This window comes from Punica granatum, chromosome 8 (genome assembly GCF_007655135.1).
Source record: "Punica granatum isolate Tunisia-2019 chromosome 8, ASM765513v2, whole genome shotgun sequence".
NCBI classification, from domain to species: Eukaryota; Viridiplantae; Streptophyta; class Magnoliopsida; order Myrtales; family Lythraceae; genus Punica; species Punica granatum.
This window is the reverse complement of record NC_045134.1, coordinates 6,018,393-6,045,264: the sequence shown is the minus strand read 5'-3', so window position 1 is coordinate 6,045,264 and position 26,872 is coordinate 6,018,393. Positions and strand designations below refer to the sequence as shown.

Below are 26,872 nucleotides of genomic sequence, written 5' to 3'. Positions count from 1 at the left end.
AGGATGGATCGCCCCACAGATTTCCCATGCAATAGTCTATAGCCAGAAAAAGTGGTGGTTGTGTCCATTAAAGCTGAAAAAGTTCTGAAATATAATCGCTTAATATAATACTGATTTCAAAATAAATTTAAAAATTTAGGAAGTAATAGTTTGAAACTATTATAATTAAAATTCATACTTGAAATAAAAAATAAATAAAAGTAATTTCATATGCACTCATTAGCTTGCTGGTAAAATTCACGTTTCCAACTGCAAAAATTAATCAATCCATAATGTTAAAATAATTCTCAAATATATTTTTACTAAAAAATACTAAAATAAGAATTTATTCAACTCACAGTCACGGCACTTTTAAATGAAGCGTAAGTGGCCCTAGCCAACCCAAAGTGGAGATCAACCTACCAAGATTTCCTTTTCCAGATGTTTTGTTCCTTCCCCTTTTAGATCCCTTTTTATTATACTTTGCACACTTACCAAAATTAGAAAATCTACCTGCTTCTTCATCAAAAGAAAAAACATTCCTTTGTGAAAAAACAGTATAGCGCAGTGATGCAAGTCTCGTCTGGTAATCAACAGATTCTCGGTTCGACGCCTAGTGGAACTATAATCACTGCACTAGTGGGTCCCACCGGATGTGCTAGAAAGTTGTTCCGCACGAAATGTTCCATAGAAACTCTCCGGCACACGCACATGGCAATTAGGATGCCAGGAGTGCCAGGACGCAGTCCCAAGATAGTGAGGTGGTGGAACCACCAGCCGTCCTCACCGGTCTAATGAGTAGCACCATGGCCTGGAGATCCGTAACGAAAACAGGTTTAGGATAGATATCGTTGGAGTGGTTGACGATGACGATCAGACGATTACGCGGCCCGAGGATTTAGCCACTAGGATTCTCCCCAAATACGAGTGTACGAGTGAGTGTTAACAATGGGATGGCGTCGAGAGAGACGACTAGAAGCTGGTCTTTAGTGTAGCTTACGGCCTGGATTGACTTGTGAAAGACTTGGATATCTTCACGGCTGAGTTAGCCGGAAGTAGAATGAAGCGTTGGGTCCGGCTAGATTAGCTGAAAAGGATGATTTGAGGCCGGAACCTTAGCTCGTGGAAACTTTCTCGATCTGGAACCAAGGTGGATTTTAGGATATGCCGACAGATCGGCGGGATTGCCTCGGAAGGCTATTGCATGATAAGAAGAATGGTGCGGGTAAGATAGATATTGAAGTGCGGGACGATAAAGTAAAGATAAAGATAAAGGTGCGTGGCGTAAAGCCGTTTTGTGATTGATATCGTGGTACAAATGAAGAACAAATGGGCTTATATAGGCCTAGTCCTAGAGTACCGCCCAAAGGAGCAGCTAGCTAATTAAGGGAAATCCAAGAGATATGTGGAAATATTCCACTTATTCTAACTACCTAAATAAGAACAAAACCAAGGGAAATAACATCCTAATGGAATAAAGGCAAATTGGGAACATAATTAAGAAGGTGAACGTCCATCTCTCCATGCAATCCGCCGCCTTGAAGTATGGAAGAAACAATTAAAATATTTCCCAAGATGAGAAATACATGCTGCACATTGCCATTTCCTTCTCCTATTGCAATATATGGATGCCTTCTTGCTTGAGAAATTTCCCAAGATTGAGAAAACTTGTCAAACGTAGAACCATCCATGTTCATTTTTGCCTACGCTTGAAAATAATTCACAATTTTCATCTTCGATGCACCCTCCCACTTCACAGCGATTAGGGTCGATTTATGTCACTAATTCAGATTGGGCTTGTCGTGGGCTTTAGTTATGGGTTATCCTCCTTGCATAGGCCGATCTCATGGGTTGTACATGCCTAATCTCTCATTTACCGCGAAATGCGGAAAATAAGTGTAAACACCCCTCAATCATAAAAGAATTTTTATTATATCATTTTTTACCTTTGAAATTGAGAGAAAATTCTGCTTATCTTATCATTTTTATTTTCCAGAAAAAAAGAAAAACATGGATCAGTTAGACTCACATCGATTGCAATCAAAAGATTTTAAGGTTAATTCTTTTCATTTGGATTTGATATATACATATATGATGTCCCAACACACACTATGATTTCCCTTCTATAGAGAATTCCTACATATCAATAATTACACGTGCAGAAAGGAAAACATAAAGGAAAATGGAAAATCAAACTTGCATATATATATATATATATATATATGTGTGTGTGTATATTAGTAATGTCAACTTTAATGTGTCTTTCCTTCACTGACAAAAATTGGCCGGTCTGTCGGAGCTAATTTTGTCGCCATAATTTCTCATTCCTAGCCTAGCCATAGGATGGTCCAACTTCTCCTTTAACGACAAATTTCCTTTTTTTTTTTGCTGAAAATAAAAAGAAACTTAATCGTCAATATTCTTGACATCCAGCTATTTTCTTGAAAATAACATTTCATATGGCCACTGGGAGTAATATATATATAACAAACCAAAAATGAAAAATGATTTGGTACTAAATGATGGCTCAGATAGGCTTAGCATATTGTTATTCCCCATTAAGCCAGCCTCTATCGAGTCATGAGAAAAAAAAAAAAGAAACAACATATAAAGGAAGATATGATATAAATTTAACAAGAATTCATTCCTTAAAAAAGAAATAAAGTGGATCTGTAAGAAACAGATACGACAGAAATTGAAATCGATAACAACCATGCATATCAGATTTCATTTGTATTTTGTTTACAAAAAATTACGATAAGTTGATGCTTTTCAGTGAATTTTGTTCTAAAATAAAAATTCAAGAATTTTATCTTGTGTTCCTAAGAATAGTAACTCATTAAAAGGTGAATTACGTTAGATATTATTATTATTATTATTATTTTGGATCTTAAGTTATGAATATGTTGACTAATTCTTTCCGATAATTCATTTGTTCACTTACATTAGCTGAATTTTCAAGTAAGATTATTATTATTATTATTAATTATCAATATGACCTTTATTGACAATATTATTTTTTTTGACAATATCTCTTTTTTTTTTCAGCATGAACCTTGGTATTCGAAAATCCAGTTAGGCCCCGACCAATCCAGTCTAGTCAGATTGACCTACTAAATGGTAATGTTCTTACAGCGTGGATTTTTTGCATTTATAAGGACTCGAACCCGAGATTTTATTTAAGCAGAATAAATACCGAACCGCTTGAATCAATCCATATTGGTTGATGAAAATACCTTTTATTATTATGCATCATGGGTGATCTTCCTTCTTCATCATACCAGAGAATGCAAATGCGTGCGTAATGTGATTTTGGGGCATGGAGATATATAGTAGACGAATTGTTTTCCGATATTGGTTTGTTTTATGAAATTGGTTTTGGAAACATCAGTTTTAGATAATTAGATCGATTCTAGAACAACCACGTCATGATTTTAGGAAAATGCACCTAAACAACTTAACTGAGAGATAATCCTAGCTAAGATATGCAAGAAGTCAAATTCTAACATATCGTGACATGCCCCGCCCGTGCCTTAGCATAAAAATTTGGGTCACATTTAATTTGACAGCTAGGATAAATTTTTTATGCATGATCCATAAATAGAGACAACATACAATGGCTTAATTTGAACATTTAATTCGAACGGCTAGGACATTTTTTTTTTGGCAGATAGCTAGGACAAATTTTTATATATGCATGAAAATTGGCTTACATTTAATATTATTCTCTCCACATACAATTCGAACTAGAACATGGACATGATGCATATTCCGAAATATATAGAGACAAAATGCATTGACAAATCGTAGTTAGAGCACATCCTTATCCCTCCCCAGCCAACATATATGTGATCTATATTTTCCTCACGTGCAAATTGGCTGCTGATAATAACATCCATATACATTGCTTCAATCTATTCAACCTTATTGGCCTCGATAGCACAATAGCACCGATTTTATTCTGAGACATGTGCGTGCTAATTAAGTGAACAAAATGAGAAAAAAAATCATAGAATGAACTATGGATGCAGTTTCCATAAATTAATTCTCGAGTTATCATGGGATTGAAAATGTCCTAATTATATATGTATGGACGACGACCTAAAATACTTGAAGAGTTCCCAGACTTGGTCGTACGGCTGTTTCACCCATTACATTTACGTGTTAATTTGGCCATCCCCCAGTACTCGTCCTAAGCCCCCATTTTCGGTTTCGAGTTCCCAGAATCGTTTAAGCGAGTGCAATTAGCAGCATGATAATGTTTCTGATGAATGGCCACAGAAATGTGTACATAATTAAGTTTTGAGGTATTACTAAGCTTCCACAAAAAGTGCAGGACGTTTCTCTGGAACGGTCCGAACGGAACATTTTCTTTTTTGTCAGATGGAGTGGAGATCAATTAAATAGCATGAAAGAGGCCGATGTTAGTTGTACGATCTGCATTCGTCTAAATTGGAAAGAAAGTTGGTCCGAATTCGTCTAAATTCGAGGTCAAGTTATCATTGTTATAATTTTTATGGCTCAGGAAAGGAGAGATTTAGGACGCCATCAATCACTCTCACCATAACCATGATTTCCTCTATTTAAATCTTTGTTAGGGTCCTTTTTTTTTTCTTTTGTTATAAGGGATGCCTAATACCCAATACGAGAATAAAAATAATAAAGTTAAATAGAGATGCATATAAGTCATACTAATGAGGATTGAACCAGAAACTTTATGGTTCTGAATGACGACTTATACTACTGCACCAAATCTCACCTCACGATTTCTCGTTTTTTATTTCTCCTTATCTTTCGATTCTTTCCTCTACGAGGCTGCCAATCAGCATACTTGTAACCGAGGGGGAAAAAAATCTCTAGGTTGCCTTTAGTAGAGCTGGTTTCTGTACTTAATTCCTCCAGAATAGAATAAGAACTGTATGTGGACCCCTAAGACCATATATTAATTGGACTACGAGGCAGGGAGTTGAAGCCAGTTATTTTGTTTTAATGTAACAAAAGAGATTACTACAAGAAAATGAAAAGAAAACGTAAAAAAAGAAATATAGATAGCTGCACTGATGAAAATGGAAATTAGAACATCTAAGTACTTGTTCCTAATTTGTCAAAATGATATTAATTGTACATCTAAATTACTAGACAATAGCTTTTGTGATGCAGCGGAACCTAAATTGTGATATGTTGATTCACGCACGAATACCAGACAACAACCTTCTATCACCTGTTGATTCTACGAATACCAGGAATAAGCATCAAACTCGAACAAATCTGAAATTGGGAGAAAGAGTACGGTAGCTCTACAACTTTATTGATAAATTCGAAATTCAACTCTTCAACCCTAGGGTTGTACAAAACTTAAATAGGTCTTAAAAACGCTTAAATTGCACAAAAAATATAAACTTTTCTAAAATTATAAAACCGTCCTAAATAACATAAATTGCCTATTTGAGGCCCTAAATGATGGAATTTACCTTAAATATCGAAAAATCACAGCAATGTGAGTTTTGTTCCGGAAGCCATTTCCTTCGAAATATGATTATCAGAACCTATTTTTCTCCAGGTACCGACTTGCCGTTTCTTCTACTACATCATTTTGTCACTGTATTATAGTCTATTTCTAAGTACTTGTTCTTAATTTGTTGCGAAGGAGAATAATTTACACGATTTCCTGCAATAATAAGGGACCTACTTTATGTGCGGTCTGTTATCGAACACGTGCAGCACTAGTACAGTATGATCTCATTTTCTGGAACTACTCATGGCATTGGAATATTAATTGGCCCCACGCGGTAGAAGACATATATCTTTCGGACAATATTATACATGAAATTCCACATCAACTCTTCTCTTGATGAGTCGCTGATTGCCTTTTTCCTCTTTATTGCTAAGTGCCAGTTGTTTTTCTAGTCCTCCTAGGCTCAGTTTACTTCTGTTTGGTGGTATCACTGGAGCCATCATGCGTCTACTTTGTGTTTCTTAATTATTATTTAATTTAATGTATTTGGGCTTTGGCCTCAGATTCATCCAAAAAAATCACTATTTAATTTCTATTATGAGGACATGACTTAACAAGAAATTGAACTTCTAATGGCGGACTTTACATGTAATACAAGGATTCAAAACTAAATATTTCATAGTCAGGGTGAAGCCAACTTCCGATGAAAATTGGCTAAGCTGGTGAAGTACCCGTGACTTCACTAAATATTATAATAAGGTAAGAACCATTACTTAATTTCAAGAAAGAAAATTTTCATGTTCATTCAAAAATATATTTTCCTTTTTTTTTTCTTGGTGTTCACCCCGGTATCCGGAAGTCTAATGGATTTCGACTAGTCCAGTCAAGCTGGGTTGATCGACTAAGGGGTAAAATACATTTTCTTTTTTACAACGCTTGGAATCATCTTTTACCATCTAATAAACTCGAATATTTCAGGTACATATATTAAGTTATATATGGTGGACGAATATGCAATTGCCGCATCCACATATATATGAACTGAATATATATAGCTCTCCAAATTTCCAAATTTCCAAGGCTTTACTCCATCAATTTTAGCGAGGATGCTTTCATTCTAGTGATGGATTTTTAATTGAGATGATCGGAACTGAAATTGGAGTTTTCACGGGAGACAATCGCTCTTCATCTAGTGAACTTCAGAAGTTTATTAACAGTTCTTTCTTGGTGCAATTTACAAAGAAATGCATCCGACAGGATTATCTAGAAGCCTACCGTAGATGGCGTTTTTTCCGTCTGTAGAATCTGCTCAGTAAACTTTGGATATCACATCTACGGCAAACCTTGAGGCTTATTCAATTGTTTGGCAAGGTTTAGCTCCTATGGAAGTTGAGTATTTTGTGTGGCTGGCTTTTCAAGGGAAAGTCAATACAAAACAAGTTTTACTGGAAAAAGGTCGCCTCTGATCAGGTTAGTTGTTCCTTTTACAGTCACTCTTTAGAGGATGTTAATCACTTTTCCTTTTTATTCTGTGAATTCTCATGAAATATATGGGGTTGGTTGTTGTCCTGGTGGGATTGTTCTTGGTATGTCCTGAGCAATCTCTTGTCGTTCTTTCATCAGTGATCACTTTTAGCTGCAAGGATATTTTAGAAGGAATTCTGAAATACTTTGTTCTTTGCATAATTTGGTCAATCTAACGGGCAAGAAATGACACGATCCTGAGAAGCAAAGTGTGAGAAAGCTAAGAGAATAAGGTACAAATCGAGTGAGCGCCTTGTGCTTTACAATTATTTTACACAATGAATGGATTGAGGGGTTCGGGGATTCTCGGAAGTGAATGGTTTTGGAGGTATTACAAACCTGGCCTCCGCAAATCTTATTTGGCAAATTTTTATAGAAGTTTTGCAGGGGTTTGAAACACCTCCAAATATCTCAAAGGATCACAATTTCTAATATTCCAAATTGGATTATTTAGGAGTATATCGTGTATTTCTTTATAAAAAAAATATCAAGATTGACCTTTTGATTCCAAAATAAATCTGAAATAACAAGACAAACCCTTAATGAGCTTTTTGCAGATAAAGAGAAATTCTCATGGACAGGGTTTACAAACCCCTTCATACCATCTCTCAACTTTGTCCACTTTTTCTTTCATAAGCTTCCAAACCCGTCCCCTCACATGCCCTTATTACTTATTTGGATCACGAGTTAACCCCTCCCGGCAGATGCCCTTATTACTTATTTGGATCTCGAGTTAAAGAGGGTAATGACATGTGGGTTATAGACGGTTCAATATAGAACCTAATGTTTAAAATTACGACACCATATGCCATTTATAGACAAAGTTCAATTTTCACTAGTAGACTTTTAGGATGGAACGAGCGTTCACATTTCCTTATTTATTTAGTAGAACTGATATGTTTTCCTTTATAGTAAGAAAATTAACAGCTAAATCAGTTGTGCACTCGACCAACGTTTGCCTCACTCATGTGTAAAACTGTCATATTGTTCTACATCGCCGATATTGGTTGTACAAATCAATGCTGATTGTTATTTATTTTCCTCAATGAGTAAAAATTGTGGAAGACATTGATCTCATAATTCCGGGAGATTGAGCGTTAAAAGTTATTTCTCCTTCTAATAAGTACACTTTATGAAATTCGAATTTGTATTCTCCTCTTTACAGGAATTAAAATTGTTTACCACTCAACGAAATTTTATTGATAAATCGATATTGTTAATTATCTTAAGTTGACAAATGTGACAGATCATGAATATATATGGCAATCTTTCATTTGCTCATCGCTTATCGAGTTCTCGGCTCTCGGTTGGTGTCAATAATGGAACTTCGTCTCTGATGAACGCGTTATAAATTGGCGGTTAAATTTTTTTTTCCCCTTCACAAAAAGGGGTCTTCCACGTACTAAAAAAAAAAGAAATTCAGTTCAATGATATTACACTTAATTTAAATTTTATTAAAGAGAGTGTAGCGCACGTCCTCATCTAATTAATCAAGAAGTTCGAGATTCGATACTTAGTGAAACTACTTGTGCCAATTTATTAGATATCTAATTTTTCATTTCATTGTACTAGCTCATGGCCTCCTTAGAATATCAACAATGGTTGTCTCTTCAATAGGTCTCTCATGTGGGCCATCTCTGCCACGTAGGTAGCAGTAGATGAGAGACTCACCAAAAAAAAAAAGTGAGACTTGTCACTTCAATGATTTTATCTCTTTTTGGGTCTCTCAATGGCCCACATACCTTTTATATTAACTAGTACATTAATGAAATAAGAATTAAAATTTATTCTATTATTATGCATGACTGTAATTAATAAAGTATATAAATTTATAAGGAGATGTTTGACCTTATTTTAGTGGGCAGCGTAGTCTCCTCTTCTTCGTGGATTAATAAATCATATAATTTCATAAGGAGATATTTGACTTTATGATAATCATATTTCAAAACTAAAATTTTCATAAAAAGTCTGCAAAAGACAAAAAAGAATTTCTACTTTTTCTGACAAAATATTTGGTTTTCCTAATTAGAATATTTTGTGAGGTCAAATAAAATTTGATTTATCTTGGAAATTATATTTTTCAAAAACTTATAATGAAATGAATCAGACCAAGCAGTGGTCATGTATCAAAAAACCTGAGTGCAAGCAACCTTATTACAAGAAATTAATTTTCTACAAGAAAAATACGAATCCATGAGCTCTATTTTTGTTTAATGTTTCTATGGAAATTTCATCAAAAGATAATTTATTTTTAATAATTGTTTTTGTTGAGAACTTTCTAACCTGTTTTCGACAAAATTTCCATTGGTAAATTGTTTGAATAATATCTTATTTATAAAATATTTTGACATATTATCATATGAAATTCTAGTGAATATTTCGTCGAAAAATCTTGAACTCATTTTATAGAAATGTTGAAAGTTTCTTTACAATGACTCTCCATCTATATTACCCATGATAATCAGTTCAGGATATACCTTACTTATGCATGTCCACCTATCTAGATCATAGCAAAATCTAAATTTTCAAAATCATTCTTCTCTCGTAACGAAATGTCCATTCGTTGCCCAGAAGAAGCTTTATATATTGAAAACATATACATCCATGCAACTAATGTATTTGAAGATCACTTAACCTCGAACCTAGATTTGTCGAAAACCCATTGACTGTCTGGATATCAAATGGTGCAAATCGAAATAAAATAGAAAAAGCTTTCTCTAGCAGAACATATTATTTCGCCCTTTTATCAGCCCAATGAACTCTTTGGAAATGAAAACACGCAGTTGACTAATTATAACTGATTGATCTACGAAAAAATATAATAGTTTGTACTCCAAAAATAGGTAAGCACCGTTGGATTTTAAAATTTGATTTTACAACTGAGAAAAAAAAATGTCTCACTAACAAATAAGAATAAGATATAACAGGTCATTTCTAAGTAATGAATAAATAAAAGAAAATTTCATTTTAAAAAGTTATATGATGAAAAAGTTCCAAAACGATGGAAATAAAAACTCAAAATTTTTCCCAAAAAACTCCTTGAAATTGATATAAAGAAAAAAGGATAAAACAAATTCCTGACTAAGGATATCAGAAAAGTACATCATTAAAAAACTTAGAATACATCAATCTATTTAATTGTTTAGTTCAAAAGGCGTACATACATATATATAATTGCATGTGTACATTCAGCTTTAGTCACATCTCCCTGCCAATGATCGTCACAATCATGGGGGATAAGGCTTTCGCATTCCCATGCTGTTAAATATCCGTTCTCGCTCTCTAAAAGGGATCCTTTCGCAGGCACCAATCAAAGCTACCAAGTCAGCGTCTATTTAGGGGAAATTGTACTGCAAAATATAAAATCATTCCATCTCCTCTCCCCCGTCCCAACTCTTACGGCATTCCCACTTCTAAAATCGAGGTTGTTGGCTTGGCTCCAATTACCCCTACCTTGCTCAGTCTCCTGCTAAACCGTCTACGACGTTGCATTAACGATCAATGATGAGCCCTATATCACGGCGACAAGACCCTCGGCGGCGAGATATCAAATCGCTTCGATGAGACGGGGGATAGTAATCCTGACAAGTTGAGATGGTAGCGAGTGGGATGCGGTGAGCATCATGTCGGCAACAGTGGCTTGGCCAAAAGAAAGAGAAAGAAAGGAGATAAAAGAGGGACAAAGAGAGGAATAGAACAGTGAGAGGAACGGAAAATGGACTGCTTTGTATTTTGATTTAAACCCAGCAACTGAATAGACATATGGAGGGATATAAATGCTTACTTTTCAAAATTAAAAGGGTATTTTTAGAAAGAAAAAATCGAAAAACACTTTAAACGATTTATACTTTTTATAGATGTTATAATTTATAAATTATTTTAATTTGGATATTATTATTATACTTGAATAGAGAATTTAATAATGAAAATATGTTTTGTAAATGAGGCAATTGGTGTAAATGACTTAATATATGCGAAAATATACGTGCGGTTATATTTTAGAAGAATACAATAGAGAAATAGGAGGGATACATATGCGTACCTTGGAAAGTTTGAGAGTATTTTGGAAAAAGTAAATGCAGAGCAGAGAGTAGTAAGCATATGGTCAAAAAAATCGCTTGGTGAAAGGAGTAGAAGTAGAAATCTATATATATATGCAGTGTGTCCTATAGAATTGGTGGGGCATCATGATTTAATTGTGATTTAGGACGCATAATTGGTAGTCATTAGTGCGAAAACACTTTAGTGAGTTATGTATATATCATTAAATTTTGCACTATTTTCTTCTTTTCATTGACACTAATACGAAGAGTCATGTTGTGTTTTAAATAGAAAATATGTCTTCATACATTGAATGAGTGAATAGAATCTAGGAAGATGTCCACGTACATTGAATCGGTAAAATAGGAATTAAGAAAACTGTCTACATACATGAAAGGGTAAAATAAGAATTTTGAAATGTGGAGAAACACAATAATGAGCTCCAAGCTTTTATATATGTAATAGATTAAATGAATATATCAATATTGTATATATATATTATATATCAATAATAGTTGAATTAATTAAACTAATTAACATAGGGTTGATATTATATACTTTTTATGTAGATTTGTGTGCGAAATATTTGAATGTTGGGTTGATATTTATTTAAGGTTAATTTTTTTAAAAAATATATATTACAATTTGGCCATGGGAGCCAATGACTCTTTTTAAAAAAAAATTAAAAAATAAAAAGGGAAAAAATAGCTGTCACATTGGATCTATGACTGTCATACGATAGCGGTTTATTCGTCTCTTGGCAGAGGGAGACGTCCCTCTCTAGAGAAATGAGTCTCCATGCATGGAGACACTCTAGCAGCAGAGGCATTTACCGTGCGTCTCTCAGTGCACCACGTAGTGTAGAGAGAAGCGGCAAATGTGTCGTTGGAGATGGTCTTAATAGTCGAAAAAAAATTTATATTCATTTTTTTTTCGTAACTTCCCTTGAAATTAATAATTACAGCTGTCTCAAAAGACACGTGCCTCAAACTTTATGTAGAAAGGCGTGCCGGATGGTCCTCCACTCTTCCAAATTTGTGTAAGCAAGAGAGAGGGAATGGGAAGAAATCCAAGCCCTACTCTTTTGAAGGATGGGTTGAACAAGGGGGCATGGACGGTGATAGAAGACTATATCCTCATTGATTACGTCAAAAGGAATGGTGAAGGAAAGTGGGGAAGAGTTGTAAAGGAAACGGGTAAGTTGCAGCATCCTCAACGTCTCGAAGGGTATCTCTCAAGCATACGAATTAGAAATGGTTTTCTTTAGCCTTTCTAATAGTTTAGGCCATCTCCTCATCCTTTCATCTCGGTAAATTTGCTCATGCAGGTCTCAGGAGGTGCGGCAAAAGCTGTAGACTGCGTTGGTTAAATTATCTCCGACCTGACATTAAGAGAGGGAACATATCCGATGATGAAGAAGAGCTCATCATTAGGCTCCATAAGCTTTTAGGAAACAGGTACATAAGTGTCATCATACAATTGTTTAGTTATATAGCTAATCGAGAGGTACGGGATGTAAAGTTTTTCGGACATTAATGAATACAAGAGCTGCCTGGAGTAACAAGACTATGGGAGTAATTAGTCTACATATCCTTCCCGTATATTTTTCTAGTATCCATGCTCATCCATTCGATCTGTTACGCAGGTGGTCTCTCATAGCAGGAAGGTTGCCAGGCCGAACAGATAACAAAATAAAGAACTATTGGAACACAGTCTTAAAGAAGAAGTCTAAATTAGGTGGCGAGCAACCAAAGAATCATAAACCGATAAATGATATCACCGTCAAATATCAATGCAATGAAGTTTTGGAGGCCATAGCTCATGAAGATCATCCATTAGACCAAACGACAGCAGCCTCTGCCGTCTTGCCTAAAGCCTCAACAGCAAATACAACGATATTGCAAGCAGAAGGTCAGGTGATACTGCCAATGGCCGTTGAGAATATTAATGATTGTTGTCCATGGGACTTCACGGCCGTTGAGCACAAGCTGGGTGAAGTTTTCATGTCTGAGTTTGTTGACTTGTTTACAATTGCGGCCAATGACCTCTACCCGCAGAATAATGGTCGCCCTGGAGAATGTGAAAATGTGTTCGACGTTAAGCGGAGTGTTCATTCCTCTTCCGATGACTTAGTTGCAGGTCCTAACTAGGTGTTGTTTGGTTATTAATAAAGAGAGAGCATTTGAAGATAAACTAGGCATTTAGACAATAAAAGGAGTGGAAGTGACAGAATAATTTTTGTGAAGACAGTCTTAGCATTTCTTTACAGTATTTTGATATTACTTTAATTTCATATGCATTGGATAAATATGTTAATAATTTTATAAATAATATGTCATTTTTCTTTATATCTCATGTCAATTTATGGTATTTTATATATTAGTCGGATTGCGAATGTTTACCTCTACTAATAATTTCTATTAATTGTATCTAATATCCAGCATATACTGATGAAAGCATGTCGATAATTGACGGGCCAACAATAGTTGTTGGATTTTTTACCTTTCTACTGACGGACTTTTTCTGCCAATGGGTGAGCTCTTCGTTAGTATAGTAATTAATTTACTAACGGAATGACAATTCTAACAGTATATTTGCGCCATTGGTTAATGTGCAAGTCTTTACCAAAGAACACATAATCCGTTGCCTTAACCCTATACTGACGCGACCTTTCCTCACGCTTATACATGTCTTTGGTATAAGTTCCACTAACGAATTTAGAGGTTATAGTAACGGAAATGCCGGTTAGTAGATGGCATTTGGTGGTATTGAACAGTAACTAATATATCTATGTGTAGTTTTCAATTCTGTGCTATGTCTAATTTGCTCGTTTAATTTTGTTCTAAAACTAAAATGCAAGAATTTTATCTTGTGTTCCTAAGAACAATAACTCATTTAAAAGGTGTATTACATTATTTGTGAGATTATTCATTATTTTTGGAAGTGTTACGTATATGTTGACTAATTAATTTTCGATAATTCATTTGTATGCTTACATTAAATGAGTCTTCAATTAAAATTATTATCGATTATCAGTATGTTTGTTATTGACAATATTATATATTTCTGATGGAAATATATTTTATTATTATGTATCGTGAGGGATCTTCTTCATACCGGAATGCTAATGCATAATGTGATTTTGGGGAATCGAGATAATAGACGATTTGCTTTCCGAAATTGGTTTGTTTTGTGAAATTGGATTTGATAGCCAAGGGTCTTCAGAGGGAATGTTGCCGCGGAGAAATTTCTGTGGGAGTTCGATCGGAAATCTTTCGAAAAAAATCTTAGAGGCCTATTTTTCTGAGGGAACTGATTATCTCGGAAATCCGGTGGAATTCCGTTGAAAAAGTACATTTTCTGACAAATTTCTGATGGATCTTTCCCTCGGAAATGGCACATATTCTTAATTGGAGTATTGGGTAAGATCGATTCCACAAAAGTTGCATAATGATATTCAGAAAATGCACCTGAGCAACTTGACTGAGAGATCCTAAAACATCAAGCCGAATCTGATCTATGTATCGTGATGAGTCCACGGCTCCAACCATTGCCTTGGCACAGAAAATTTCGATGAGGTTAGGTATGTGGAGGTTGAGGCACGAGTCTCCCCACACATATAATTCGGTCCGGGTGGAATATTTTTCGACTCATTGCCCTTAATAGTGACATGCATGCTGCATATTCCGACATATAGAGAGAGAGACAAAATGCACTGGCAAAATCGTAGTTAGAACACATCCTTATCCCTTCGCAGCCAACATATATATGTGATCAATATTTTCCTTACGGGACATATTGGCTGCTGATGACATCCATATATTTAAGCCGCTTCAATCTATTCTACCTTATTGGCCAAGGTCACAGGACGGCAACGGATTTATTCTGAGACTTGTGACGATACTAATTAAGTGAACAAAATGAGCAAATCATAGAATGAATTACGGATTCGCTTAACTAATTATCAAGTTAGGATGGGATTGAAAATGTCCTAATTATATATGTATGGACGGTGACATAGAATACTAGAAGAACTTAGCTAGCCAGAGAATGATAGCATAGTCCTAAAAATTCGCAAAATGGGTCGATGAACGAACTTATATTTCATACTAGTTACTTATGAAGCCCAAAAATCATGCTAGTCTATAATTTGAATTCATTGGGAACCCTAAGATGATATAGCCTGCAAATTTTGTTATTGGGAAGAATCGATCAACTTATCTTCTATTACGTGTATAGAAATATGGAGTTCATCATTGTTATGCTTCTTCATCTTTGCTTTTTCAAAAAATGCGTCAAACTTTTGAAAGCATACATTCATGTCTCTGTAAGTGACTTTTCAATTGTAGTCTTTTCAAATATCACCGCATGTACCTTTTTATATTAATTAATAGCTCTACATATATTAACGGCTTTCTTCAAATACATCTTTCCATTAATAAAAGTGTCTCTAGCTTCTGTAAGGAGGAAAACGCATGTTCGAATCCTTAGAAACGCACTTGTTAAGACGGAGAATAACCTTTCATCCACAATTTAAATAAACATTTCCATTAATAAAAGTGTCTCTCTTGAAATATAACAACTATAAAATTTTATTTTGGTTGATGTCATAATTAGCGCTCGAATTATTGGTCAAATGATATATAGATATATCCTAGAAAAGGTTGATTAGTTTTTTTATTAGTTACAAATATATATATATATATATATATATATATATGTATGTATGTATGAGCCTGCACTTGTGCTACGTGCGGTGTTATACAATTTTTTTTTTATTTTATGTAAGTCATTTTAAATTATCCCAAAAATATAAAGATAACCTAATTTTGTTGCATGAGTGGTTTTTTTTTTATGTATATACTTCGGTATCCGAAAGTTTAAAGGACCCGACAATGAGTGGTTTTTTATAGGTCAAAGTATAAAATATTAACTAAAAATGATGCAATAAAATTAATCAAGAAATTTTAGCCTTAAAATGTTAAAGAAGTAACGTTTGGCAGTTAAGGTTAAGGCATAAAATTACTAAGTTGACCTTAACTGTTTTCTAATTCGACGGCTCTAATTAATTGTATTATTTTATCATGGGCAATATGGAAGAAGGAAAGTTACCCCAATTTATTTTCTTCTAAAATATATATACATATACATATATATATATATGTGTGTGTGTGTGTGTGTATTATTTTCCTTTCGTGAACGCTTACAAAAGGTTTCACTAGTTTCACCTTTGCGTATGGGAAAGATTCATGCACTGATCTTTATGGCCAATAGGACAACTTACTACTTTGTCCTCCAACAGTCATCCTGTAATAGATAGGCACCTTATGGAGAAACATAGAACTGTCAACTGACGAACTTGTTTTTCCTCACTCCTATCGGCACCCTTATAATAGACACGCCATTCGGAGAAAAAGAAAACTGCAAGAAGATCACGGATTGAGATCCCTCTATCTTCCCTTCCCTTCCCTTCCCTTCCTTTTTAATACCATCAATTTTTTTATTATTTTTCGATTTTAAGAGAGGTTCATGTGTCTATTACAAAAATAAAAAGTAAAACGAAATAAAGAATAAGTCCCACTAATAAGGATCGAATTCAAAACCTCTTGATTTCGAGTTTGGTGCCTTCTGTCACTATACTAATACCCATTCCTCGTAATACTATCAGTTTTTTCGGTTACAAAGGATACTAATGGAATTATTACAATAAAATATAAATTTTAATAACTAGCAAAGAGGCACAGATAGTTTCACTGAGTATCAAACTTGGAATCACTTAGTTATCAGGCAAGAGTGTGCGCTGCTGCGTTACAATCTCTTTCGTAATATCATCAGTTTTAACTACCATATTCATTAATGATCCTCCATTTTCATCTCTTTCCCTGCTTGATAGATGCCTATTACTATGGGTGGCAAAATGGGCCAGGCCGCCGTTATTGGGCCGGACCGGCCCCTTAAGATAACGGGCCGGGTTGGCTCTGACTAATATCTTTATCCTACTTGAATTAATGGGCTGGGCTGGCCTGGCCCACAGTTTTATTGGGGCGGCCAGGCCCGCCCAATAGCTCAATATCCGAGTACAAAAGTTAGCAAATTTATTGTTGATCAAACTGCTTATAAACTTAGCAAGTTTATTTTATCGATCGTTCTTGCAGAAATCTTTTACCCTCCACTTTGTTACTCAATGGTTACGGTGCTTACACGAACAATTAGTTTGGTATCTTTTTTTCTCTCTTTTTGATATGTCCTTTGGTTTCTTTTCACAATTAGTCCATACTGATACTTAATATACGTTCAAGTGTGTAGAGATAGTACACTACCGCTCGTTGTGCGTTGAGATCAACCCGGTCAGTTTTTCTTTCCACACTTTACACTAATCCAATAACACTTTACTTTCAGGTTGGACTCTTCAATCTTTGTTATTTTTTATCTTTATCTTTTACTAAGTTTACGAGTCTCTCTTATAACAAAAAATAAATAAATAAAACCAAAAACATTGTTAAAAATGATTTATTCCTGAGGATGGTTAGATTAGGTCACTGCGATAAAAACTTCCACACTTATTTTCCACAAAAGTTTTGCAAAGTAGTAGCAAGAGGTGCTTTTTCCTGGTCCACGAATTAAGTTCGTCTACAAGGGATGACTTCATGTCCTACTTCTACCTACATTAACTCATGCACTTCAAAAGATTGGTTTTCTTTTCTTTTTTTTTTTCCTTTTATAATTTAGTAAGATGGCTTGCTATTAAGTGCCTAACCTCTAGGAAGTTGACTTGCTATTATCCATTTCAGCTTAACGGTATATGTTATGACGTTGTTTTCTTAGTTAACTATAGATCTATAATCTTTCATGATAAACTTATGGGTTTCTTCTTGCTTGTTGGGTGTATATAGGCTTTTTTTTTTTGTCGATAGCTAAATGGGGGTAAAAGCCCAGTCCAGTGAAAAACGAAAATAAACTAAAAAATATAAAAGCAGGGTATGGAAACTCCAACAATATCGCTAAACAACAATGCTCTTAAAATCATTCTTGTCAAAAGATATAGTGAATTCGTACAGGTCGATGTAATTACAAACAGGAAGATTAATTATAACCAAAGTTCTACTTCCCGTATAACTAATTAGGAATGCAACAATTTTTTCTTTTAATTTTTTTGAAGGAGAAAAGACCATCAAGATGCTCATATAAAGTAAAACAGGAAGATTAATTATAACCAAAGATTTGCGTTCGAGTGCTCAAGGGGCCAGGATGGGATTGTCCACAACTGACTTTAATTTGTGTATTTTTGTAGATTATTAGTAGGCCGAGCCACCTCGTGAACCTGCCAGAAGGAAAAAGAGTTATATCTTTTCCTTTTTTAAGTAATTTATGACCAGCAATCTCAATTTAGAAAATAAATTAATTAATATAAAGCTAGCATCAAGTTTCCATGTCTTATATCAAGTTCTCGCACCACAACATTTTGTGAATTTTATGAATGGATTTCATATCAGTAAATCACTGACTTCAGGAACCAGGAACATCGATCTCAAGGTATATATACTACTACCACTACTGCTACATATATATATATATATATATATATATATCTGTGTGCGCGAGCGCTTAATTTAATGCAACACATCCGTATATATTATAGGTCTAAGATATGCTGAACTTTTACATATTGAAGCTTTAGGTTTCAATTTTAAGAGAAGAAGGAAGAAAGAAATCGGAAGAAAGTACATAATGTTTATGATGAATGATAATAGAAATGTATATAATTAAGTTTCGAGGTGTTACTAACCAAAACAAAACGGGTAGGACATTTCATTTGGAATGCAACAATTAAATAGCATGAAAGAGGCAGAAGTGAAAGTCAGCTGTACGGCTGGCACATTCGTCTACCTATGAAAGAAAGTTGGTTGGGAATTGGAGGTAAGTTTGCATTTTTATAATCTACAATACAGTGTCACCTACTATCGATTCAGATACCATGAGGTTCTATGTTCAAATCTTATTACGTAGGTTTCTCCTTATCTCTCCTCCACAAGGCTGCTAATCGGCATCCTCGTAACCGAGGAAAAAGAAATTTCTAGGATGCCTTAATTAGTATGGCTAGTTTCTGTATATTGTTCGTTCAGGTCCATAAAAACCTTCTCCAGAATAGAACATGAGCTGTATGTGGACCCCACATTCATAATGCTATCCTGAAAGGAAATAGACCATATGTTAATTGTGCTATAGGAAAGGGCTAGCTAGTTGGTGCAGTGATTTTGAAACGATATGACCCAGTCCTCTCCTTTTTCTTCTTTTTTTTTCAATTATAAAGGGGGCCATCGACTTACTATAAGAATAAAAAGAGAAGTTGAATAAAGAAAACCAAATAATTACACTTATGAGAATGAAACGTAGAACCCATGTGGTCTACAATACATGCAACGTGAGGTATATGTACCATACATTCAAAATCTCAACTATTAAAATTATTGAATTGTCACTTTTGAAATATCACGGTCAAATCTCAACCGTTGAATACAAATATATACAACACATACATTTAAATCAGATGTATCATAGAATTTTTCAGAACCTTTTGTTTATTAGATGATGACATCTGTCAATGAATGTACGGCCTTTTTCTCAGTGTTCTTCCCTAAGTTTGTTGAAAGGAAAATTGGTTCACAAGATTTCCCGCAATAATCACGGACCTACTCTATGTGCGGTCTTTATAGAACATGTGTGTCACTGGTACAGTATGATCTAATTAAGAGGGGACACCTCTAACCATGGCAAATTGTTTCTTGGCATTTTCTTTTTTCATTTTGTGGAGCTGGTCCTGGCATTGGACCATTAATAATTGGTCCCATTCGAGCCAGAAAACATGTATCTTTCGACAATATTATACATGAAACACGAGATCAACCCCTTCCCTTCTGGAGTCGTCGATTGTCTTTTTACCCTATTTCCGCTCAGTGCTTTTGTTTGTTTTTTCTATACAAACTGCATCGAACTCAGTTATCAAATAATTATTTAGTATCAATTACGAGAAAGAGAAAATAGCGCAACAGCACACGCTCTTGCATAGTAATTAGAACATTTCATATTTAGTTTTCATAGTGAGACTATCCGTGTCCCCTTCAGAGGTGGATCGAAAAAAGATTGGGAGTGGTAATCACCCGCATCAATTGTATTGTATAAAAACATAAGCCTCCGTGTACTTTTTTTTTAAATTCTTTTCTATCACATGTTATTCATGGTGATATTCAGTTTTTATGGCCCTCTGCAGAGTTTGGACTGTTTTCCCTATTTTAAAATTCAGAAAATACTTGGAATATCTCATATCAAATTTTCTAAATAAATAATGGATTACTCGTGCATCGGCCAACGTAATTGGACTTCCGGCAACCAAACGCTAGCTATAAGTACACCTTATTCTTTGGGCATTCAAGAAAGAGGGAATCGATAAATCAGATGACCGGTTTTTCCTTTGAAAGAGCAATCCTTAGAATAAGCTATTGAGTTAGCTCCTTATGGTTATAAAAGGCTAAAAGGGAGAAGGTTTTGAGGGATTCGAAGGGATTCCGAAAAAATTAATTTGAATATAGCTCATTAAAAGGTTTGACGAATTTTATTGGAATTGTTTTGCTATTTCGGATTTGTTATCAAATTTATTTTTTTAAAAAAAATCCACGGAAACCTAATAAAACTATCAATTAATTTGAAGGGTTAGAAATTTTGGCTTTTGAAAGTGTTTCAAACCCCTTTTAAAATAATAATAAAATTTTGGAAACAAGGTTTTTGTAGGGGTTTGTAACACCTCTAAACCCCTTCCCCTCCGAAAATCATTGATCTCCTCTATCCGAACATAGCACAGGTTCGGAATTTTCGGATTGGGAAGGGTTTGGAGGTACTACAAACCCTCCAAAAACCTCATTTGGTAAAATCTTACAAAGGTTTTGGAGCCTTGAAATATTTTCAATGGTCACAATTTCTAATCCTTCAAATTGAAACGCATTTTAAAAAAGAAATAATAAAATTGACATTTCAACCCTAAAATATATATATATATATCCTAAACAGCATAACAAAATCAGTGAAATCTCTCTAAATCCTTTAATGAGCTCTATTCGAACAAGGGTTTCGGAATCCCTTCATGCCCTCAAAACCTTTCTCTATTTATTAACCTTCCATAACCTTCCAAATCCCTCTCCCTTCCAACTCCTTAATGAGAATTATCTAATATTAAATTATTATATCATATGCCATTTATGGACAAAGTTCAATTTTTTTTTTTGTTACAGAAGAAAGTTCAATTTTTCATAAGCAAGTTTTTACGTCCGTGATGAGCATCACATTAATTTCTTTTTTTTTTTAAACTAAAACTAATGTGCTTTTCCGTAGAGTAAGAAAATTAACTACAGCTAAATCAGTCATGCTCTCGACCAGCGGTAGCCTCAATCATTTGTAAAACTATCATATTATTCTACGTCGTCTGTGTCGGTTTTACAAATCAATGTTGATTATCTTTTCACAATGTGAAAAGTTGTATATATGCAGCGATCTTTCACACTATTAGAGACTTCGGACTTATTGACGGAAGGGTCCTTGGCAAAATTCTTTCAGTAATCCCTCAGAAGGAATTTTAAAATAAAAATTATAAAGGGAAAATGCCAGCACATATCACAATTTGAGAATAGTTCACCCCATATCATATATTCAAAATTTCACGATGCATCACGGATTTTTTTTAATTCTTCACCGCATATCATATCGTTACTTTTCCGTCCAAAATTGAATTGAATGGTAATATTACAACATTTTCAAGGATATTATTGCACAGAAAAAAAAAAACTTGAGTGATTTAATGACTGAGATTTTGTCTGTCTTCATCTTCTTCCCCGAGCTTCTTACCTGACAGAAGCTTCAGCTTCCATGGTCGATCATCTGAAGCAGAACATCGGAAGAACAACAAAGCCCTCTCGAGAAGCAGGAAGAAGGAATTTTGATTCCGATTCCTCCGGAATGGGATTTAGATTCCACAACCTCAATCCCATCTACAAGTCTTCCGTCTCCATAATCCATTCTCACTCCCTCAGGAACGGCAGGCGCCCCCGCCGGCCGTTGACCCTCCAATTGGGGTCGTAGGCGGGGGTGCCGAGTGGCCGGTGAGGCCCCCCGACCTCCCCTCCTTTTCTTTTCTTTTTACATTTTTCATTTAATTTCGTTTAAGTTCCTCAAGTTTTCTTTTGTGCAATAGTATTTCCGAAAATGTCGTAACGTTACCATTCAATCTAATTTTGGACGGAAAAGTAACAAAAATGATATACGGTGAAAAATTAAAAAAATTCCATGATGCATTGTGAAAATTTTAGAAAATATGTTGTGGAGTGAAAATTATTCTCAAACTTTAATGCATGGTGTCATTTTTCCAATTATAAAAAAATAAATATAATAAAAAACTGTTCTAACGGGCATTTTGAAATTGATTTAATTTTTTTTGAAAAATTTTATAAATTGAAATAATAATTTCATGATTGAGAAAATTAAAAGTTTACTTTATAAATTATAGAATAAAGAACAATGAAATAAATAGCATTATAAATAAAATGTATATCAAATAATAAAATATCAACTGAGAAAATTAAGAATACTTTTACAATGATAATTTTAGAGATATATCAAATATATATTATATTTTATGTAAATTAAATACGTCATATTAAATATGAAATCCAATTATAATATTAAAACCGATGCAATGTGTGGTAAGGTGTCACGTAGGATGAACCTAACTTATGGTTGAGTGACTTTTCAAGTCAACGCCAATGAAGACTCGACAACTGTATGTAATATTGTGGCACCACCTTAGTCATGATAAGTCAAAAGTCCTTAACTCATTGAAAGCCTAAAAGTCATAGAGTCACGCAACTCACGGAAACTCAGATGTCTCCAACTCATCGAATCCCAAAATTCGCTAACTCATGGACGACAAAATCGATTTAGATATCTATTTCTACTTGATGAGCATATATTTTGCTCTCTTAATTTTCTTAATTGTAGCCCTTCATTTTTGCAAGACCACTAGAGGATTTTGCACGAAAAAGGATGTGTGTGGATGAATTTCTAGATGGAAGGTTAGAATTTTATCTTTGTGGACTTCTTAGTTATTGGTTTATCCATCAAATGCTTTTGTCAGAAATAGAATTTGGTGGTGCTGGACTGTGTTGTTGTTATTGTTGTTAGTTTCTACGTTTTTATTTTATTTTATTTTATTTTGATGTAACTTATTATGGTTATTGAAGGTTCAGTCCAAAGATTTAATAATTTGAGTGTATAATAGTTCTAAAACCAAAAAAGCAAGTACGCATTGTATATTTTGATATTGTTGGGGCAAAGTTGTATTCTCCTATGTATAAATGTTGAACTTATTTAAAATTTGATATTTGCGAAACAGTTAATTGCTAAATATTAATAATACATATGCTAGTTTTATGGGGCCTACTAAAGGTAGAAGAAGGAAAAAATTCAAAATTTTCCTACCCGTGAAACTAATCCAAGACCTTCAAGAAGATTAGGAGTAGATGAAGTGTACCTGAAACTTTTCGAGTCATCGACCGAGCGCCCCATACGTGATGCCTCTACAAGTATCCACACCGATTTCATCAATGGATCTTTAAGATTGGCGGTGCTAGCGGCTAACTCTTGAAGGAAACCGCCGGTGCAACACCCAAAAGTATTAGGCTAATCGGATTTATTCGAGTTTGAACAATTCAACCGAGGTTTCCATACACTTGCACACACATATGCACATATCTATATATATGCATACATGCCACACACGAAGCTCAACTCTTGAGCAGACACACACACATACATATTCATATATACACACATGTATATATTCATACATACACGCACCTCAAGCCTTCCCCATCTGATGCCTATTTATACGCATTTAGGGAACGGCCTTGAGATTTCATGACTTACATGCACAAGGTCACATGGTAAGCCACTAGGTCTTCATGCAAACGGCCATGTGTGGCTTGGCATGGATGCACCACGTGGCTCCCGATTTGGGCCCCAACATGTCTTTGTGTCGTGTATAAATCGGGTCCGTTAAATCTAATAAGTTGGGGTTCAATTAATCGGTAAATGTAATCCCTTTAAATATATGATTAATCGATTCGATTCGCACCTTAATTCGTCTAATCTCCACTAGACGATTTTATTACTTCAAAATTATCCCATTGATTCAGTCGTCATGTATGACCCTATAGATTCCCCGATTACATTGACAGTAATATCGAAATCCCTATTTCAATTTACAAAGTGAGCGGCATCGAGCAATGCATCACTGTTACTCAAGTAATCGGAAAGTCAATTACTCGACGAACCTGTGACCTATGTTACCATGCAGTATAATCCATTTGTCATCTATATCTCTATTGAGCCAAGGCATGATCACTGTCATCCTTGTATGACTTAATATTTCTCTCTTGGTAAGCATGTTTATCAGAACAAATGGGCTCGACATCCTTATATAGACTCATTTTAGTATACATACACTTTTAGACTTTACCCATCAAGCGACCGTGAGATATCGCTCCTGTTACATAGGAGAAACAAATCTTATTTTGGTCAATCACATTCATCTCCATGCTCTATGACATTACTCAATAACTGTCTTTATAACTAGTCTGTTACGTGGTGTTTGATAGCATCAAAGTATACGACATTACATGTAGGAAACCATGATGACCTCAAGTCAAAGGACCACCGCACCATAGTCACTATGAAAACTGCTAATGACAGCTACATAACGATCCATGTAGCAGTCTCATGGTGGGTCAGTCCGATACACATTACTCCTAATATATACCTGCAGTGTGACTCAATGTCTCCACATCCATGACTTGTAAGACTTGGTCATCAATCAACACCCACCTAGTCTAACCGCACTATCGTCGTCTTAATTAACAATAATACTTTGACTTGGGACATTTAGGAATAATGTTCAGTGATTATACGATCTCACAATCAAGTCGCACTTGATGCCTATTGAACCAACCATTTCAAGGACGTTATTGTGTAAAATAATATTTAGCGCCATCCACATAATAACAAAAATGTCTCGTATTATAAAGAAATACATGTTATATTACAGAACTGATATAAATTGCCTTTAGGGCACACATCAATTCCCAATAATATACTCAATAAAACATACAAAACCTACCATTCATATTGCTTAATAAGCATAGCAACCGGTGGGATGAAGTATGTTTCTCACATCAGTTATTCATATTATATTGCATATTTGTCGTTTTCGATAATGTTATCATTTTGTTAATTTTAAAAAATGTGCATGCCTTTTATCGAGTTAATCTAATTTATGGTTGAAACTTGAAAGTGTTGAAAGTATATTGTTGAAAGTAATCTATTCAGGTTTGAAAGTGTTAAATATTTTACATTAAATATGAAATTAATTTAATTTAAATATTAGAGATTCATTTTGATTTTGAAGAGATGTATATAAATGTGAGTAATTTAAATGTAATTAGTTATAGGTAATGGATAAATTGAGTCAGCATAGCTCCGTGATTAAAGGGTGAGACGATCAATGGTGGATCGACTCCCCTGGACGAATAAAATTTAGTGGTGCTTTGCACCCTCCACCGGCGGGCTGGTGCATGCGCCTCATGTGCCCACGCGTTGGGCCTACCTGCTAGCGGGCCTGCCAGGCCCTTTGGGGGCTTGACCAGCAACATGGATTTTTTTTTTTTTAGAGAGGGAATTAATTGCATTGAAATACCGAGGGGATAGCGTGGGAACATTCCCTCGGTAAATTTACGGAAGAAACTATCCTTGGGCAATGCCTGAGTATTGTTACCTAGGCCCATTTTACCGAGGGATAATTGGCGGATAATTATTCCCCGGTAATAATTTTTTTGTAGTATCATCGCTCGTTGCTTATCGAGTTCTCAACTCTCAGTCGGTGTCAATAATGGAACTTCGTCTCTGAAGCTTGCACAAACAAGTTTTCAAATGCGATAACGTCAATTTGACTTGTCAGGTTGCCCTCAAAGTACGCATGATGAACTCCTCCTTTCAACAAATTGACGGTTAACTTTCTTCCTTTTTTTTTCTATTATAAACAAGGTCTTCCCCGTTGACAAAGAAATTTGGAGCAATTGGCAGCATCGCATTCAATCTAAAATCAAGAAATTTCAGGTTTTTTTTTCATTAATAAGACTCTTCGAGTTTTGGTGCTCTCATAGTTTTCCTTTTCTATTTAGTCTCTTTTACGTTCATGAACTTTCTTTGTTTAAAAAAAAAAATTAGTCACCTTCATAGCTCCCAATCACTTCTACTATTTCCTAGAGCAAAATCTTCTTCTTCTTTTTTGGTTTTTTTGCCAAATTCCTAGAGCAATTTTTTCCCGATTACAAGGATCCTTTACCTAGTAAAAAGAAATAAAAATCCTAATAGCTAATCAAGCAGCAAGAGTAGCCCAATTGGATATCGAATTTAGAACTTTTAGGTTATTAGGCGAGGGCTTGCACCATTGCGCTGCAACTATTTTTGATAATTCTTAGAACCAATTGATACTTTGTTTCCTTTTTTTCTAATGCTTATATCCACGGAAGGAGATCGATTAGCCTATAGTGAGTGATAATGCAAAGAAGGAGGAAATGTTTACCACAAGTACCATATTACTCACCGCAACACTCGAATTGAGAATAATTTCTTGATTTTATGTCGAAGTAGGATGTCTCTTTTTTCGGAGCCCTTGAAAATAATAATTACAACAGTCCAATAAAGACGCGTGCCTCTGCCTCATACTATATATGGAAAGGCCTGGATGGTCCTCCATTGTTCCAAATCAGTGCA

The 26,872-nt window shown here is 34.8% G+C and overlaps 1 protein-coding gene and 1 long non-coding RNA gene across 2 annotated transcripts; one reads left to right on the top strand and one right to left on the bottom strand.

Moving 5' to 3' along the window:
* Positions 1-12,019: 12,019 nt before the first annotated feature.
* LOC116187201 (transcription factor MYB8-like) lies at positions 12,020-13,347 on the top strand. The gene is made up of 3 exons (XM_031515833.1): positions 12,020-12,195; positions 12,327-12,456; positions 12,645-13,347. Exons 1-3 carry the CDS (start codon positions 12,057-12,059, stop codon positions 13,147-13,149), a joined length of 774 nt encoding a protein of 257 aa, XP_031371693.1. The 5' UTR covers positions 12,020-12,056; the 3' UTR covers positions 13,150-13,347.
* Positions 13,348-17,875: 4,528 nt separating this feature from the next.
* LOC116187205 lies at positions 17,876-23,901 on the bottom strand. Its single transcript, XR_004152007.1, has 2 exons — positions 23,574-23,901; positions 17,876-18,320 (listed from the first exon to the last, which is right to left on the bottom strand). It is a non-coding gene; the product is annotated as an uncharacterized LOC116187205 (long non-coding RNA).
* Positions 23,902-26,872: the final 2,971 nt, after the last annotated feature.